We start from the raw sequence: 17,689 nt of genomic DNA, 5'->3' as shown, positions 1-17,689 counted from the left end.
GAGTGCGTCATGCAAAGGTTTCAAACCGTGGTGAACTGGACTGTGTTAAATTGACGACGTCGTGCATCTCATCCAGGAAGAAATATTTTTGATTCATCTCAATCCAGTAACCACGTGTTTATTATTGCAAAATATATCACAATCGACTCAAAATCACAATGGGAATAGAACTACAATGATTTAGCTGACATACAACAAAGAGAACAAATAATAACTAACTGCTAACTATAGTTCGGACTGGTACAAAACTTTGAACAGAATCCAACTATTAAAACCCCTAAATAAAATAAAAGAGTTGTGATAATGATAAAGACAAAAACATTCTCTATTTTTTGTTACACAGAAACACAACTTCCAAAAGAGGAAACTAAATCATAACTTCTCCAATGCACCGAGCGTCTTAAATATTTAATCCCCCTCTTGCACAACCAGACGATCAAATCAAATCCCGACTTGTTGACCTTTTCAGAGCTCTCCAAAGTTCTCCGGAGTGCGGTGCGTGTGATTTGATCGTCCTGATTGTGGCTTTGATACATAAATGAGAAGAGACCCAGGTGTGCCGTTTGCTCATCAGCGTGGCAGGCTGGAGTGGCCCCTGCTCCCCTCCCGATGCCGCGCTCCGACGTGGAGAGTGTGCGCATGTAAAGGAGCGGCGGATTTCGGCTCTCCACCTGAGAATGAAGTTGGAGATGGTTGACGTCACAGATAGGCTAAATGTCGACACTTGAGTTCAGAAATCTAAAACAGCGTGATTATAGATTGAGTCATTGGTGGTAATTATGAAATGAGAGCTTTATGTACTTGCCAAACTGGGACAAAGTGAATCTAAAATGCTCAGTGTAGAACAGCATTTATCACATCTTGTGGTTTACGTGTTGATTTACTGAACACTCACTTTTCTACATCCCATTTCGTGTTACTTCTTAACTTATATATAAGAGATTAAGTATTTTTGTTTCTGCAAGTATCAGAAATATAATGGTAAAATGCATCTAGCTACAAAAGATCTAAAATGAAAATGTGGAAACAAAGAGCACTTTGGTTATCCTAATTCCATTTGTATTCATTGCCGCCACAAGGTTACTTTTTTTGGTTTATTATTATTATTAAACAGACAAAAAACGCAAAAGTGTTTCAAACGATTTCAAACTCGACTGAGAGGAAAAAAAACTCGATACTCGAATCAAACCAGTCTCAATACCACAGTGATATCAAAGAATGTTCTTATTTTGGACAATGGAAATATTTTCAACACTGATTCTTTTTTGGTTATATTTGTTTCTCGTTCAAATTGAAGACAATGTCCTTCAAATACAAGTTTCCAATTCTAAAAAAAAGAAAAATCAGTCTTTGTCATGAATACCAGCTCTTTCCCATTAGACTTTTAGGGTTTTTAGAAGGGAACTTGTTTTTCTCCAAGTTAAATACTGCATCAACAAACAGAACAGCGAGTCTTACTTTTGGTGACGGTGTGGTATACAACAAATAGACATTATCCTAACATATGGAGCCACATTATTATTTACAGCCGTGTAGTCGACGGTTTGTGGTGTGAAATGCCCTCACACATCATAAAACATATGGCAGGGCTCTCTCGTTAATACCATTATATTGTGCCTCTAATTGTAATGTGTTCAGTTTGAATATCCACTGTACTCCTGGATCTGTGTCGGCGCTGCACTCAAAGGAGAGCTTTTCCAGATACCACTTCTCACAATTTGAAACAGCTTAGAATCTTTACTCTGTAATTATCTTGGATTAGGCACGGCGACCTCAGAGCAATTTGCGTGAAAAAAACACACAGCTCGGTGCAGAGCTAATGGAAAGGCATTTTATCATTGTTGCATTATTTGAAAAGATGTGCAAATGCATTATGTTCGTCCTTAAATAGCCTTATAATGGTAAAGGTAAGTATAAATACAGGTTATGTTTTAGTTTGTGTTGGTTCAGAGGTAAAATTAGAGTCTTATTTAGCTTGTGGTTATTTATGTATTTACAGTATACGTGATGTCTTTATTCATGTTCATGTTCAAGCAATTCAATTCCCCTTGTATTTCTGAAAATCATTTGTTTTTATTTATTCAACCATTATTTAACCAGGAAAGTCCCTCTGAAATATGGAGGGCTCAAAATCTTGTGGACAACACTGACCACAGACACAATATTCTGTATAAAACAATCTATATTTTAAACAATATAAAAGGTTAGGGACTCAACTAGAGACAGTTCTTTCAGAAGGGTGTTTTAAAAAAAGCCATAGGTTTTTTGAAGATTTTGGAGTTTAATAAATCATTTTAGTCTGTGAGAGCACAATACTGAAAAGACATAACAGGTTTCTAGTTCTAATGTTAGCTGTACACCCTCCCTTATAATATAATGCTTGTCCAAAGCTTTTAACAAACCCTTTATAACCCGTTAAACCCAAATCACACATTTTACATTACATAGCTAACATTTTTGTCATAACACACCCTCACATGTAATAACAAACAAAGATTTCTTGTTATTTTTGATTATAAAATGTTTTACAGTTTGACATGTTTCTATGGTTAGCAGTTTTCAGCATTTACACCTTGGGCCAAAACTGTGACGCTCGAGTCGATCTATGGAGCCGTTGTGTCTGTATTTCAACATCTTTCCCGTCACTCACAGCAAGAAACAAGCTTGTCCATGTGATGTTCAAAGGAGCACATCTTGAAAGACGCCGCTCTGCTTTCTGTCTTTCTCTCTCTCTGCAGAAATCGAAGGTCTCCACTTTTGAGAAAATGTGGGCCTTCATGAGCAGCAAGCCCAGCACGTCCATGGTGAAGTCTATCGAGGACGGGGTGCAGAGGGTGCTCAAGTCCGACTACGCCCTCATCATGGAATCCACCACCATCGATTACATCACCCGCAGAAACTGTAACCTCACTCAAGTGGGCGGGCTCTTCGACAGCAAGGGCTACGGCATCGGGACGCCGCTCGGTAAGATTTAGCCATTGAAATATAGGTATTCCGTCGTCTGTAAGTGTTTCGTACCTGGTGCAACAGGAATACGACTAAACGTGCACTTTTCCACATGTGTTATTGGGATCTGTGAGGTTCCAATCATCGCAATCCAGCTTAGTTCTCGGGTTTGCATGCAGTTTGATAAAAGTGGTTTAAATTGGACCAGTTATCCAGTTTTCCTGCGCGTATACTAGGGATGTCAAGATTGTTAGGTTAATCGATAATCACGATTATTCAGGTCACAATATAATTAATCATCAGAACCAAAAAACAATCATTGTGAAAACAAAATTACCTTTTTTTTTACTTCAAATGATAGTTTATAGAGTTTATCTGGTTGTTTTTGTCATATTTAACTTTATATGATATACAATGTAGTAGTTAGTCACAAACCTGAGGAACAGTAACATGTTAGACCACGGGAATAAAAGAAAATGCAATACTTGTCTCAATAATCGCAAATAATCGTTAAATCACAATGTTTTTTCTCCCAATTATTATGACACCATTTTGTCCCATTATGATTTTTGTAGTACTGAGTTTTATCTCAAAGTCTAGTTTTAGCATCAATAAATACACTATTTGACAACTCTGCACGACATATTCAGCACCCGACGTTTTTAACACGAGAATGTAAAACCGCGCATCAGTAAGACAACGCACCCGCACATAAAACACAACATTTGCAATGAACCCCTCTAAACCTAAAAAAAAAAAAAATATAATAAAAATAGAATACTTTAGTTCAACGGGTATACAGATCATTTATAGATTCCTTAATAGGAAAGCTCTAGATATGATTGGCATATTGTTATTTGTGATGTGCATAAACAGCCAGAGCATTTGCTTCTGCGATGATCAGAATAGTAAGGCATGAGAGCCTCATAATTGACTGCAGATGGTGTGCAAGGACTTTTAGTAAATTGGAAGAAGATTAAAGGTTGAATGGACGATTTTTTTGGCCCAAATCTGAGTCTTATTTCCTCGTGGCGTGGACCTCCGATTTGTCCTGCCACGTATCAATCATAAAACGCACCTACTGCTCACCTGCAGCCGCGTGCGGCTCGTCCCCACGTTTCCGCGTGTCTAAGCGCATGGATCTATCATAATATAGTTCCCTCAGTGTACGGGACAAAATGAAGACGGAGAAAGACAGTTCGAGCTGACTCATAAGTAGGCGGAAATCTACGGGAGACAAGAGATGTGATGCGATCCGTCGCGCTAATAAACAAACGCACATGTGTGTTGTATCAGTCCGCACGGGGGAGAGCGCATGCGCACTTCCGCCTGCGTTCTCAAATCGCCGAAAAATCGTCCATTGCGCCTTTAAGCAAGTATCCAGTCAAACAGTCCTCCTATCATCATAATATCGACTTGATTCTAAAACTGTTCAGGAAAGGTCATATTTTGTCCTATTTATGATTTTTGTAGTACTGAGTTTTATCTCATAGTCTAGTTTTAGCATCAATAAAAACACTATTTGACAACTCTGCACGACATATTCAGCACCCGACGTTTTTAACACGAGAATGTAAAACCGCGCATCAGTAAGACAACGCACCCGCACATAAAACACCCCCCGCCCTCCGACAGCAGGCCACAATGTGTTTACGAACCTTATTATCACAGGCTCCAGCTGGCTCTCACTGTAACAGAGCTCGTTTCGCTTCCAGGCTCGCCTTACCGGGACAAAATCTCAATAGCCATTCTCAACATCTTAGAGGACGGCCGCCTCCACATGCTGAAGGAGAAGTGGTGGAGTGGGAGCAGCTGCCTGGATGAGGAGCGCAGAGAGACGGGCCCCATGGGGATCCAGAATCTGGGTGGCATCTTCATCGTGCTGGCGTCGGGGCTGGTGCTGTCGGTGTTTGTGGCCATTGCAGAATTCATCTACAAGCTGAGGAAGACGGCAGAGCGCGAGCAGGTAGATATCCTCACAGATACTTAGTGAGACAGGAAGTGGTAATCAAAGGGATTCAGAAAATAAAATAAAAAGAAGACAATATATGCGTGTGTTAATGTTGTTACCTGTTTTGTTGTCCTGCACAGACATTTAGTCCCTCATCTGACTTATTTAGATCTTATTTTATCATTGACACCACATATATTTATTAAAAAACATAAACAAATACATTTTACTCTAAAAGAAATGTATCACTTTTAGGGTGTTGGGCTTTTTGGGTTGTTAGATGATGAGCTGACTACTCCAAACTCTCTCTGTCCGTTATGGTTGATAAAAAAAAGAAAATGATATGGTGCATTTATTATCCATAATCTTAAATACATTATGTCCGTCCCACCGTGTCCCACCTTTACTACAGTTTAAGGTCGTCGCCGTGGTAACTTATTCCGTCCAGGAGAGACCGTATATATGGTGCAATGTACGACAAACTACCAGGGCAATGCTTTTATGTGAAACCTGCTGTGACTGACCAGTAATGCAAAGTTATTTAAATTGTAAGACAACGTTTAGAGCATTTAGAACATTCAGGTTTACACAAGGTTAAGTTATACATTATTGTACCTGTCTTTGATATGTAAATATTTTTCTAATATGCATCAGTGCACATATTTGCAAAATTAACTTTACTGAGCTTTTAACCTGAGTTATATTTCCCTAGATAGTGTAATCAGAGTTGGATTTTTGATCATTGATCTATAAGTAAGCCTGTAAAATTCCTGTTTCCACCTACCCCCTATCCCCGCCCATCCTTGAACTTAGTTTAAATTTTTTGAAAACGTAAGACTCCAAGTGATACATGTAGAGTTCTAAAATGCCACATAGCCACTAACAACTAATGAATGTAAATGACAATCTGCTGAACAGGAAGTCAATGGACTAGTTTCTATTTACCTCATTCCAGAAGTTGCCATGGGAGCCACCATGAATTGTGCTCCTCCTTCTGATTGTATTACTTAACATCAGCTCTTGACAGAAATAAGTTCAATACAGTCTCCTTAACGGAATTTCCACTCAACTGGAAGTGCCAAAACAGAAATGCCCAAACAACAGAAATGCTGATCCGTAGGAAAAAAGGCAAACGGGGGCGGGGCAGAATAAGATGAATTACTTTAGATCAATATTGTGGTTTACAGAGAATAAAATGTGCTTTACAATGAATCAAATGTAAAATGATGGTCTTCTTGTGTTGTAATGCAATAATAAGTACTTGAAAAGAGCCTCTTTTTAATATATGGTAAGAAAGTATAAACATGTAAAAGACTCAATAAATTAAATCTAATCATAAAAATGATCAAAACAATGTAAATGTTATTTATTTATTTATTCTTATTCAGTCTTCTGGGTAAGCAACTTGATGTAGTTCTGTTGGAATAAAAAAGACAACAACTGTAAATCTAATAATAGATCAGCTGAGATATGGTTGTGCACTTTTTAATAAGGATTAATGCAGCAACAACAATACCTTAATTTAATTACACCCACTCTATCAGTGCATTTGACTGTATTTCAGCCAACTACAGCAGTTATCCATGTCAACTTTGGAATGATCCTCAGCCCCAAAGACAAATGTGTGCACGAGTCATGGCACTGAGTTCAAACTGGTCCTAAAAGGATTTGGATGCCTCTGGCCAATCTGCAGAGTGCTTGGCCTCCGCACCACATTATTTATTTTAAGAGGCATAATTGCAAACTGGAGCAGGGAGAATGAATTCATTATTTGTCAGTGCAGATGTCAGAGTGTTATGACCCCTTCGCTGTTGCTCTACGCTGTACGTATTGGTTAAATTAGAGGGCTGATTTTGTATGTTTGCTCCAAAATAAAATACACATAATGTATAATGCTATTTCAGTCCAGTACTTGACAATCAGCTCCATCCCCATCTCCTTGTTTCTTTTTTTTCTTTTTTTCTGCAGCCAAGTGAACAGGTATCCTTCAATCATTTCCACTGTTGGAGTAATGTTACAATGTTTAAATGTTGTATATGAATAATTTTTGGGGGAGGTCATAATATTCTAAACACAGTCCATCAACTCATCCCCTCAGTGCAATTTAAGCTTTTTTTAAGGCATTTACCCCTCATCCCTGTGCTCTCTGCCCCCATCTTCCCGCTCCCCTCTCCTCCCCGCTCTTTCCCTTTTGGCCCAGAGGTCTTTGTGCAGCGCCATGGTGGACGAGATCAGACTGTCGTTCACCTGCGAGAGGCGCCTGAAGCACCGCCCCCCGGCTCCGCCCCCCCCTCCCGTGATGAAGAGCGACGCGGTGATCAACATGCACGCCTACAACCACCGTCGCCTCCCGGGAAAGGACAGCTTGAGCTTGGGCACTGGGATAACTCCGGTTTTTCCATGACGCTCCGCTCCTGTTCCCAAACCAAGAGCCTCCTGAGTAACATGTCAGGAGGTTTGCCGGAGGCGCGGGACAATGGGATCGACGGCATCACCAGATTCTCCATCAACCACAGTGACATAGGGACGCTAACCAAGCACGGCACGCTTAAAATGGCAGCCTCAGCGACGCAGGTATGACATTATTCACCACTGTACTCCAAAAAACTGTATAGGGAAAATACTTCAGGACACAAGCCTGGTGAGTGTGAGCAACAGAAAATAACATGGACTGAGAATGGGAAGAAATGGCAATAATGGACAGAAATCACAAAATGTACGGAGCAGCAACTATAAGGATACGCCAATACAGTTCTCTCATGTTGATATCCTCCCAAATGGCCTTTGACAGCTAAAATGTTACCTCAAAAGTCTTGTCTATGGGCACTCAATGAATACAAGGACTGGTTCAGAGGGACATGGTCATATGCAGGAGTGTTTAGCTAGGGGGATGAGCTATAATACATGTACTTGGCCAATCAATCAACATGGGTCATTTCATCAAGGAACATGATCAGTAAAGTCTAAAATATTTATTGCCAAAGACCAAAATATCCACCAGAACATCATAAAGAAACATAAATCCTGTGTCCGGACTGTTTATTTATCAAATGAGGAATTAATTGGAATTCAAGAATTTACAAGAAGGGCATAATTGGTTTGATTTAAAATACCTGTATTCAGTTACAGTTCCTTAAACCATCTAAGGTTAAGTCTAAGACAAGTATTGTTGTGAAATAAACATGCCATGGTTCGTCCTGTGACCTGTGTCTGACAGAACAACCAAGTGTCGACCTTCATTTACTGTGCATTCACCGCTTCCATACTTCCATACCCATGTCCCTCCACGTCTCAACACACCAGGTGGATTACGGTGAAGACACAGAGCACCTGACCTGCTCTGATAACAGGACAGAGGCTGAGGTGTTCTTGTGAGGCCTGATACTAAAACAAGGTGCCATTATTGAGTCTGAGCTGCTGTCACAGTTAATAAAAGGAAAACCTCTATGAGGTTACACACATAAACAGAGAAATGGAACTACTGTATGTGTAACTCATTGAACAGTCTGTACAATTTAGCATTGATTTAGTAGAGTGTATAATTGTTTATGAATCCCTTCGGAAAAGTAGAGTCTGTAGATAAGAGCAGTGGGAAAATGTATTTTGCTAAATTTATACCGTTATAAATAATTATGGTCACATTTAAATAGAACTATTTATTTCCTAGAAAGGTCACTTTAACCTGTACTTCCTCACTTTATCCCAGTCCCACACCTGGACCTTGTCTTTATGGAGTTGCATTATAATAAATGGTATATTGGACTAGTATTGGCCAGGTGGGATATGTATGTAAATCTGCTTTGAAGACGGCTCTTATAACTTACACGGTGACATGAAGAGGGCGTCCTGAGCTTCCCCTTGTGCTGAGGAGCCATAAAACTGGTCTCAGTGAGGCCCAGTTAGGACCTGATGTACCCTTCTGTGTACTGTAGCTCCTCAAGCAGGCAGTGTCAACAACACTTCACTTCTGTAACATGAAAGATACTCAACACTCCATCAGATTTGAAATGGGCTGGAATAGCGACAGGGTTTACGGTTGACTGTCCATTTGGTTCTTGAATATATACCCATCTTTTTTTTACAATTTAATGTGAATAATAATTACATTTTACACAAAACTGTATGAATTGTGAGAGAAAAGTAATGCAACAAATGTAAGCTACATAACCTGTGTTCCGTTAGCAGAGTGTGTTTGACTTTGAGTTTCAGCAATCACAACCTTTTTATGTAAAATTTTGATTTCCAGCTACTATCCTTTGACAGATACCCTCTCAAACTAAATGATACATAAGTTGGTGCCAACCAGGGTTTTCTTTGTGAACATGCAGAATTTCTATGAATATAGTTTTTGTAAGGTTTTGTAAAAAAAGAAAAACTACTTTGTTTTCCTAGTAAATGTGTTAAGAGAACATTATAACCAACATCAGTAAATCATGGGGAAATTCAAAATACTATAGAAAACCTGTTGAAATATTTTCTTTTTAACACACTGTGAATAATTCAATTGTACAGTTTGCTGTATGGGTTATATGAAGTTTTAAATAAAAAAATACAAACTATCTATTTTTTATTGTCTGTGCATCTTTTGTAGCGGTTAATAGAGGGTGAATAACAATCGCTGAATCATATTCATTTATATATATATATATATATATATATATATATATATATATATATATATATATATATATATATATATATATATATATATATATATATATATATATATATATATGATAAGATAATCCTTTATTGTCCACATGGGGAAATTTCATTGTTGCAACGCAGGCAGATACAGAGGAAAAGAACAGATAACTTATAGGAAGTTTAAAAAACACTCTTAATAGAAGAACTCTTATAAACAAAATCTCCTTTAGACAAATATATTAGGGCTGGGCAAGTTAACGCGCTATTATCGCGTTAACTCATCACTTATTTAACGCAATCAATTATTTTAAGGCGCATTAACGCAGGTGGGATTCCCGTGGTCCGCACCAGTTCTAAAGCCTCGTACAAACCGCTGCGGACGAATCGTGCCCGATGCAGAATTTGAGCGCGTGAACATTAGAAAGACAAACGCACCGGACGCGCGTTATTGACGCGCCGGACTCATGTCCGTAAAATACACTCAGCAGCAGACGTCGTCCTGCACATGCGCATGTGCAGGACTCGTTTCGTCTCGATTCGTCCGCAGCGGTTTGTACGAGGCTTTAGAACTGGTGCGGACCACGGGAATCCCACCTGCGTTAATGCGCCTTAAAATAATTGATTGCGTTAAATAAGTGATGAGTTAACGCGATAATAGCGCGTTAACTTGCCCAGCCCTACTTTAAATGTATGTACGTGTATGCGTTATGAGCATGTACATCTGAAGTAAAAGTTTACACTTCCCAGAAATTGTCTTTATTTATATTACGGTGATAATTGGCACAGTGTCAATGATTTTCAACAATTATCATTCAATCATTTTTATCACAAACCAGCGCCTGAAACAAACATAGTGCCTGATGACAGCTTTGGCACATCTCCTTGTTACAAACTTGTAATTGGTAGCAATACCAGACTCCAGTCCTCCTGACGCAACTATTCACTCAAATCACCAATGTCATTTCAAGTCATGGTTCGACAACATAGCCCCGCTAGCACTGAACCTCTTGTGCTAAACCCTCACATTTCTATACAGCCGTATCCTTTACAGCCGGGTAGCTCGTTCTGTGGGGAATTCAGTTTTTCCGGGATGATGACACTGCCTTTTATAAGGTTCAGCGCGCACTAGCCCTTCCATCAGCTCCTATCCCTGCCCCCTGCGTGTCTCCTTCGCCCAGTGGGTATACAGACACAGGCCTTGCATGTGTCCGGTGGGTTCATTGGCCCCCTCTGCAGGTCAGTGACGCAGAGCCCAGCGGTGTTGAGCGGAACATCACCCTCCGACGGCCCTGCCAAGGTCAACATGGAGAGGAGAGAGTGACGGAGTGCTGGTCTGAACATGTGCTGTCAAAGAGAGGAAGAGGGGAGAGGGAAAACAGCCAAGAGCCTCAAACATCATACAACTCCAGAGAGCAGCCGTGATGGAAGGGTCAGCAGAAAGCTTCAGGTCCTTCTTTAATGTGGTCGAGGAGAGGTTTGAAGCGAAGGGAAGGGCACATGTGAAGAATGGTGTGTTGCCACTCAGAGATGACACGCAGCTTGGACACATTGGACAGAGTATATGGCAATGGTATATGGAATCTGCCATAATATACTGTACCATACTAACTTTATTTGTAAAGCACTTTCACACTTAGACACACTGACCAAAGTGCTGTACACAAAACATAGAAAAAACAAAGAGCAATCACAATGCAGTTTACAAGAGTTGAAAGTGAAAAAAGAATATATATATATATATATATATATATATATATATATATATATATATATATATATATATATATATATATATATATATATATATATGTGTGTTCCAGTCAAGAGTTGAGCATTTTGGCTAACACCAGCATAAAGTGTATTTCAATAGTCCAAGTTGGTTGTTATAATTATAATGCACATGTCCAAACTACAGTGTACAACTACACCTAAACATGCACACAAAAAACAAAACAAGAAGATACATTTCCCTACAGAACATAAATTGCTTGTATGTAATGATTTTGACCGAGATACAGTCCAGTAAAAGTGGGAATAATAGTTTTTAGAGATTCAGGTAAAACTGCAATCATAACCAGCCAGTTAGATTAATGTCATTGTTCACATGATTGAGGAAAACATCCCAGTAAAACTTAGTTAGTCTAGAGTCAGTTTTGGTATGGATCATTCAGGTAAAGATGAGGAAAAACGATGGAAAACGATGACGAGTGGAAAAAACAATAATAATAATAATAATAACTTTTATTTATATAGCGCTTTTCAGTGACCCAAAGACGCTGAACATAATAAAAAAAAAGGGGGGGGTATTTACAGACAGGGGGGGACAACACGTACAGAACACATTAATATACAGATAAAATGAACAAGACAGAAGAAGTAGAGAGAAAAAGATGGGGATGTAACAGGGGGTAGAAGAGTAGGCAATGGGGTAGAGGAGGCTAGGGGTAGGGGAGGTCATAGGCTTGGGTGAAGGTTTTTAGGCGGGATTTGAATGTTGTGAGTGAGGGAGAGTGGCGGACAGGTTGGGGGAGGGAGTTCCAGAGTCAATTTACAATAATGCAACGTGCACCCAACTCCCAACTTCTTCATCTCAAGATCTTTAGCATCCTAAATATCCAACTGTTTGGCCACCAATTCAGCTTTCATTTCCTTAAGCTCCAATTTGCACCTAAAAAAGAATTGGCGCTCCCTCTTTTTGCAACGCCACAAACCAACTTCTGAACGAACAGTTAGTGAAGACTCTAGGCTAAATGCTTAAAACTAGATCATGTCCAGGGATTTTATTTTGTAGACAAATTAGTGGACAAATAAGTCAAATGCACTGAAACAGAAAGTAATGTAAGAATTGGGGATTGGATCAGGGAAGATTCCTCCGACACGTCCTCAAATTTGCTGTTGGAAAGATAAGAAAATTGGCCGTGGCTTATGGTCTAGCTGCTGTGGAAAATCATAACCCAATATCAAAGAAAATCAAATCACTCAGTATTGTACATGTACATGAAACAAATCCTGATGTCATGCATTTCAGTTATGTTCACAACTTGACAAAGAACAAGCACTCAGTATAATGTTTTTGGTTCACTTCACACTAGTTGGAAGGACATTAACATTCAATCAAACACAGTCTTTCCATTATAGGCCTCTGTCATTGGAGTTACGCCACAAAGGACTAAACTGCAAAGAGTAGCATCAAGGTAAATCAAAATCACTATGATTCATGAGTCATATATTTATTAGAGTGGATTTGGAATAATAATTTTGTTTTTCTTATTCTGTGCACATAAAGTCCTATTCAATTGGTAGACACTCAGATTGAGACACATTTTCTTCATTCAAGTCATTTTAACTTACCTGGATGTTACTTTTTGTAATCTACCCTGAGCCATTGTTGTATTTAGCCCCATTGATGCATTTCCAAAAGATGCCTCCCTTTAAATAGTATTCATTAACCCACATTCACTGATCGCACTCCCAGTATGTTTTCTGTTGAACACAATATTAAAAGCCCATCGCCGTTCACCCTGCTATACTCATTCCAAATTCTGTTTTATGCCTGTGATCCCATCGACATTTCATCCTCGTTTTACCATCCAATTTCTACCGTCATTATTTGTTCCAATCCGAGCACCTCTATTCCACGCTGTTCTTCTCCCATCGCCGCTATCCGTTAATCTTTGAAATTGGTATTATCTGCACATCATTGCCTCATTCTCCTTGGCTCTGCTCTTCCCTCTCCTCGCCCCGTCATCTTTTTTCATTTGGCCCAGGTGGCGTCTGCTTTGGCTCTGTGTCGGTCTTTTACATAGTCCTGGTGCACTCCCGCGGCCCCGGTCTGTCCGTGGGGATTAATTGATAGTGAGAGATAATAAATCTTCCCATTAGGAGAGAGGCCCCTGCCCATCGTTCATTATGCGCCCGCTGCTTCCCCAACGCCGCAGCCTGGGGTTTCCCTCCGCTCCTTATTTTAACACATGCGTATGCCCGTCCGAACGCCTGCAGGGTGAGTCTTTATACAGAACACACTTGACTGGATGGCTCGTGTCACATGATGTAGAATTAGGGTAATAAGTATAATGAGAATTGTATTGAAATGCTCCAAATATTATCATCGGTTGTCAAATTGGTATTACATCTAATTTACAAATAATCATAGAACCCTTAACGCAGCTTGACGGACAGAAACAGCAACTACAGCCAATGATTCAACAATTAGACAAGAACAAACAAGCAAAAGTATAGATAGTTTTGATATAACAGGCGCATTTGTCAGGTTGAGTCAACAAATCATGTGTCATGGAAGTTTGAGGAGAGTAAGAGCCCTCAGGACAAAGACTCATCTGTGTCCTGCAGCTCGGGCGTCACAGTCAGTATCCAGGCGTCCTTCAAAGTATTTCTTCTGGAAGATCTCGTGCCACATTTGGGGTAAAATGTTGCATCTCTGAGGTCTCCATAGATGCAGGGAAAATTAACTTAAAGGTCCCATAACATGCAAAATCGACTTTTCAGAGCTTTTAACCTTCTTACATTGCTATTTGTGCTTCATATATGTACCCAGAGTGTTTTGATTGATTCCCGCAGTGTTTAGCTATATTACAGACTATCTCCTTTCCTCGAATCTCCAAACTGACGGGCGGTGGGGCAAGACCGCGTCATAAGGGCAAGCACGCGTCATCATCATCATCATCACACTTAGGATAGACTACGAAACGTGAAAAAAAGCATGTTATGGGACCTTTAATGATCCAACAGTTCATTTTCGACTAAGTGGTAGAAGTGGTGGAGGTGTACTATGCTGTTTATCAGGTGGAGGATTTGCCATACCTGTTTGTTTTTATGGAGATGTTATTTCTTTGCCTGAAATGTTTCACAGTATTGCATTAAACTCATGCTCTGGACTCAACTGTGAGCAAGAAACTACAGATCGGAGTCTATGTCATAAACCAACTGAACTCCAATGAAAGAAAAAGGAAATGCTTCTATGCTCGATGCAACCATGGCATCGTCAAACCAAATTAATCATTAAATTGCTCGAAATGCATTTTATAAACATGCTGAGTTGCTCTCCAAGCACTAATGCGTGCTTTATATAGGGTCCAAAGCACTGTCCACCACAATAACATCTAAAATAATGAACAATTAATAATGAGTCTGTTATTACCGTGCACAGTAACGCTTAAATGGAGAGGGGCCACAGAGGGGAGCTCATACATATTCACCAACCTGGCAACGCATGTATCATGTTTGTGCAGAAGGACACCATATGGCCACATGTCAAAATGATAAAGAAATCCATTGTTTATGCCAGACCTATCTGTTTTCATACAGATGAGAAGGATAATAGTATCAAATCTTAATCTTTGTACAATATAATGTTGAATTATCTATTTGGCTTTAGTTGTAGAAAAAAATCACTTGTCAACAACATATTTTGACTTAACTCTCATCCAAGAGTTAATCTCAATCTGCGAATCAAACTAAGGTTTTATATCCTACTCTGAGTAAGCCCTCCCCTCCGGGCAGGACCTCCTGATAAAGGGAGTTTTTGGTTTCACTTGAAACTACCCTCTTTGTTTACTATCAGCCCTGTAATGGGCTATAAAATCCTATTGTGACCTGACTTTCGCTCCCTCCTCACTGAGTACCTGATTAGAGACCCTGGAACGGGCCTCTCCCTTTCCAGGGTTTCAAAACACCATTATATACAACCAGAAGGTTGAATCTTAAACCTTAATTTCGGTTTAAAGAGGGATTCTCTTTTTTTTTTAACAAAGAATGACTCTTTAACTCTTTCAAACCATCTCTTCTCCTGCAATTTTTCAGACAGTCCCGAGACATAAGGGATAGAAACACCCTTCCTTCTCTGTTCAGTTTCCCTTTTGTCCTGCTTCTTGGTTCTCTTCACTCTGTTGAGAGCCCAAGCGGGGTAACCACAGGCTGAGAGGGCATTTCGGACATGTTTTTCCTCTTTCTTCTTGCCCTCTGAGCTGGTGGGCACACCTTGAGCTCTGTGTTGTAAGGTTCTGATCACTCCCAGCTTGTGCTGTAGTGGGTGATTAGAGCCAAAGGTACTGATCCGTTTATGTAGGTTTCCATATACTTCTATCTGGAGCTTCCCGTCCTCTCCTCTGATGTGCCTCAGTGGTCGGGATGCAGGAGAAAAGGGACACAACACAGAAAGGCACAAAAACTATTGCATTTTGGAACCTTCTTGAGTTCTTTGTTTGAGGTTTATTTGGGTAAATGTTAAAACCAAACCAATACTCTTTAACACAGCGTAGACATTTCAAGGCGTACAAAATGAACAGATTATTTTTAAATTGCTTACAGTAAAGTTAATTTACCACAGTGTTCAGGGTCAAATAAGCTGATCAGAATCAGCCAAAAAAAAAAAAAAAAGTTATATGAAGGTATGTCAGTGTGGTATTGTTTTATTGTGTGATACAAAACTGTTTTTCATGGCTTTGGTATAAAAAAGTATCCACTGTTGAAACGACTTTGTTACTATCTAAATATTTTGAACTACAATCAGTCTCGTAAATTAGCGACTTATTCTATAAAGTACATTTGGCATCCACACAATCCACTCTTGAATTATTGGATTTTGCACAGTATTTGTTCTTTACCAGCTTTACCTGGAGAGACGCTGCGGGGGCTGCTGTAAACCTGTTTGAAGTTTCTTTGGACCAGGCCAGGTTCTGTTCCAGAGGGAGGCTCAGATGTTTGATAAAACCATCTTCAAATGCACTCCTGCATATCAATACTTCAAGCTGGAAAACATCCAGTGTACTCCAAAGTTTACTTTAGTGTGACTCAAATTTGGACCAAAAGTAGAGACTGTAACATTAGACTTTATACTGATGTCAAAATCCAATCCAACAAAGATATATATGTTTTAGTAAACTATCTTCAGGCTTTGTTACAACTTGCTTCGTCTACATTTCTTCTATCATATTATTTTGAAACTTTAAAAAAAATAATTTAAAGGCTTAAATGTTTGATGCATTATTCAGAGTTTAAGAACTACTTTTTAACACCTACATTGTAATTTGAAATAATCTATGTTTAATGGACAACTAATAGCAACTCCATAAATAGTAGTGTAGAGAGTGCCTTTGTTGTTGGCGGGTCAGGGTGTAAAGGCTGCACCTGCATGTAAACTGTGAGCTGAAGCAGTTTAAATAGGGCTCCAATCAATAACTACTAGAATAGAAGTTAGTTAGCAATGTAGTGAAGGCAATTTTCACTTTAAAATGATCCAAATTTGGACTTTGGACTTCCTGGATTCCCACTGCATGATGTCATCCAGTGGGAATCCAGGAAGTCATGCATGTCCAAGCATTATGAGCTCTTAATAAACAGAGTACAAAACAGAATAACAGGTGAATGGAACAAAACACAACTTGTGATTTGGTGGGATTTCAAAAAACATTCAAATATATTTCAGCTTCACAGACAGTTTTATAGTTGAGTGCACTTGAGATGTGAAAGACAAACTCTCTTTTCTGCGCTGTTATATAAGCGGAGGTTATATGGCCTGTCCAGGGGGAAGGTGCTGAAGTGTCTGCTTCGGTAGGACACGGTTTATGGGCTGTGAAGGCCGATTTGAGCAGGCTGCAGAATCCGAGCCACACAGAGTCAACTTTCTCTCCATCCCCGTCTCCTACTCCAAACCGACCGAACGTTAGAAGAAGCACAAACCGCCACTATGACAAAGAAAACAAACATTCCCTTGTAGACTAGACCCGAAAGGCTATTACAAACAAACAGTTGACGGTTAGAAGACTTGGAAAGCACCGATGACGGTTTTGGATGCTAGTGCTAGGTGCTTTGTTTGCATCAGGATGTGACGGTGGTTATTTGAATGCAGGATCACCTCTCTGCAGCGTCACAGTAACAGATATATCTAGATAAGGGCGCCCAGTGTTCTACAGAAAGAATAAATGCACAATCTTGCATACTTACAGGGTAATTTAAGGTAAAACAACTTTCAGAAGATTTCTTAAAGAAGATCTACTGCTTTTGTCTGCTATATAGTTCTAATTTACAACATCGGTGGATCATTATGCTACATTTTTAACATTTAAAATCAGAATATTGAGCTAAAATGAGAATAAAAGTTACTCAAATATGCATCAATGACCTTAA

The 17,689-nt window shown here is 39.5% G+C and overlaps 1 protein-coding gene across 2 annotated transcripts in view; it reads left to right on the top strand.

The window, feature by feature from the left end:
• The window catches only part of grik3 (glutamate ionotropic receptor kainate type subunit 3), a 160,204-nt gene extending 150,750 nt beyond the window's left edge, over nucleotides 1-9,454 (top strand). For both annotated transcript variants that reach the window (XM_072460094.1, XM_072460093.1), the window contains exons 14-16: nucleotides 2,739-2,964; nucleotides 4,662-4,912; nucleotides 7,098-9,454. In XM_072460094.1, the coding sequence (XP_072316195.1) occupies nucleotides 2,739-2,964; nucleotides 4,662-4,912; nucleotides 7,098-7,301 (681 nt within the window). In that variant the 3' untranslated portion in view covers nucleotides 7,302-9,454. The remainder of the gene's footprint in view (nucleotides 1-2,738; nucleotides 2,965-4,661; nucleotides 4,913-7,097) is intronic.
• Nucleotides 9,455-17,689: the final 8,235 nt, after the last annotated feature.

Source organism: Eucyclogobius newberryi, unplaced genomic scaffold (assembly GCF_026437365.1).
Source record: "Eucyclogobius newberryi isolate DKJ021-1_F unplaced genomic scaffold, fEucNew1.0.hap1 SCAF_3, whole genome shotgun sequence".
Classification (NCBI taxonomy): Eukaryota; Metazoa; Chordata; class Actinopteri; order Gobiiformes; family Gobiidae; genus Eucyclogobius; species Eucyclogobius newberryi.
This window is presented reverse-complemented; position numbering and strand designations above follow the sequence as displayed.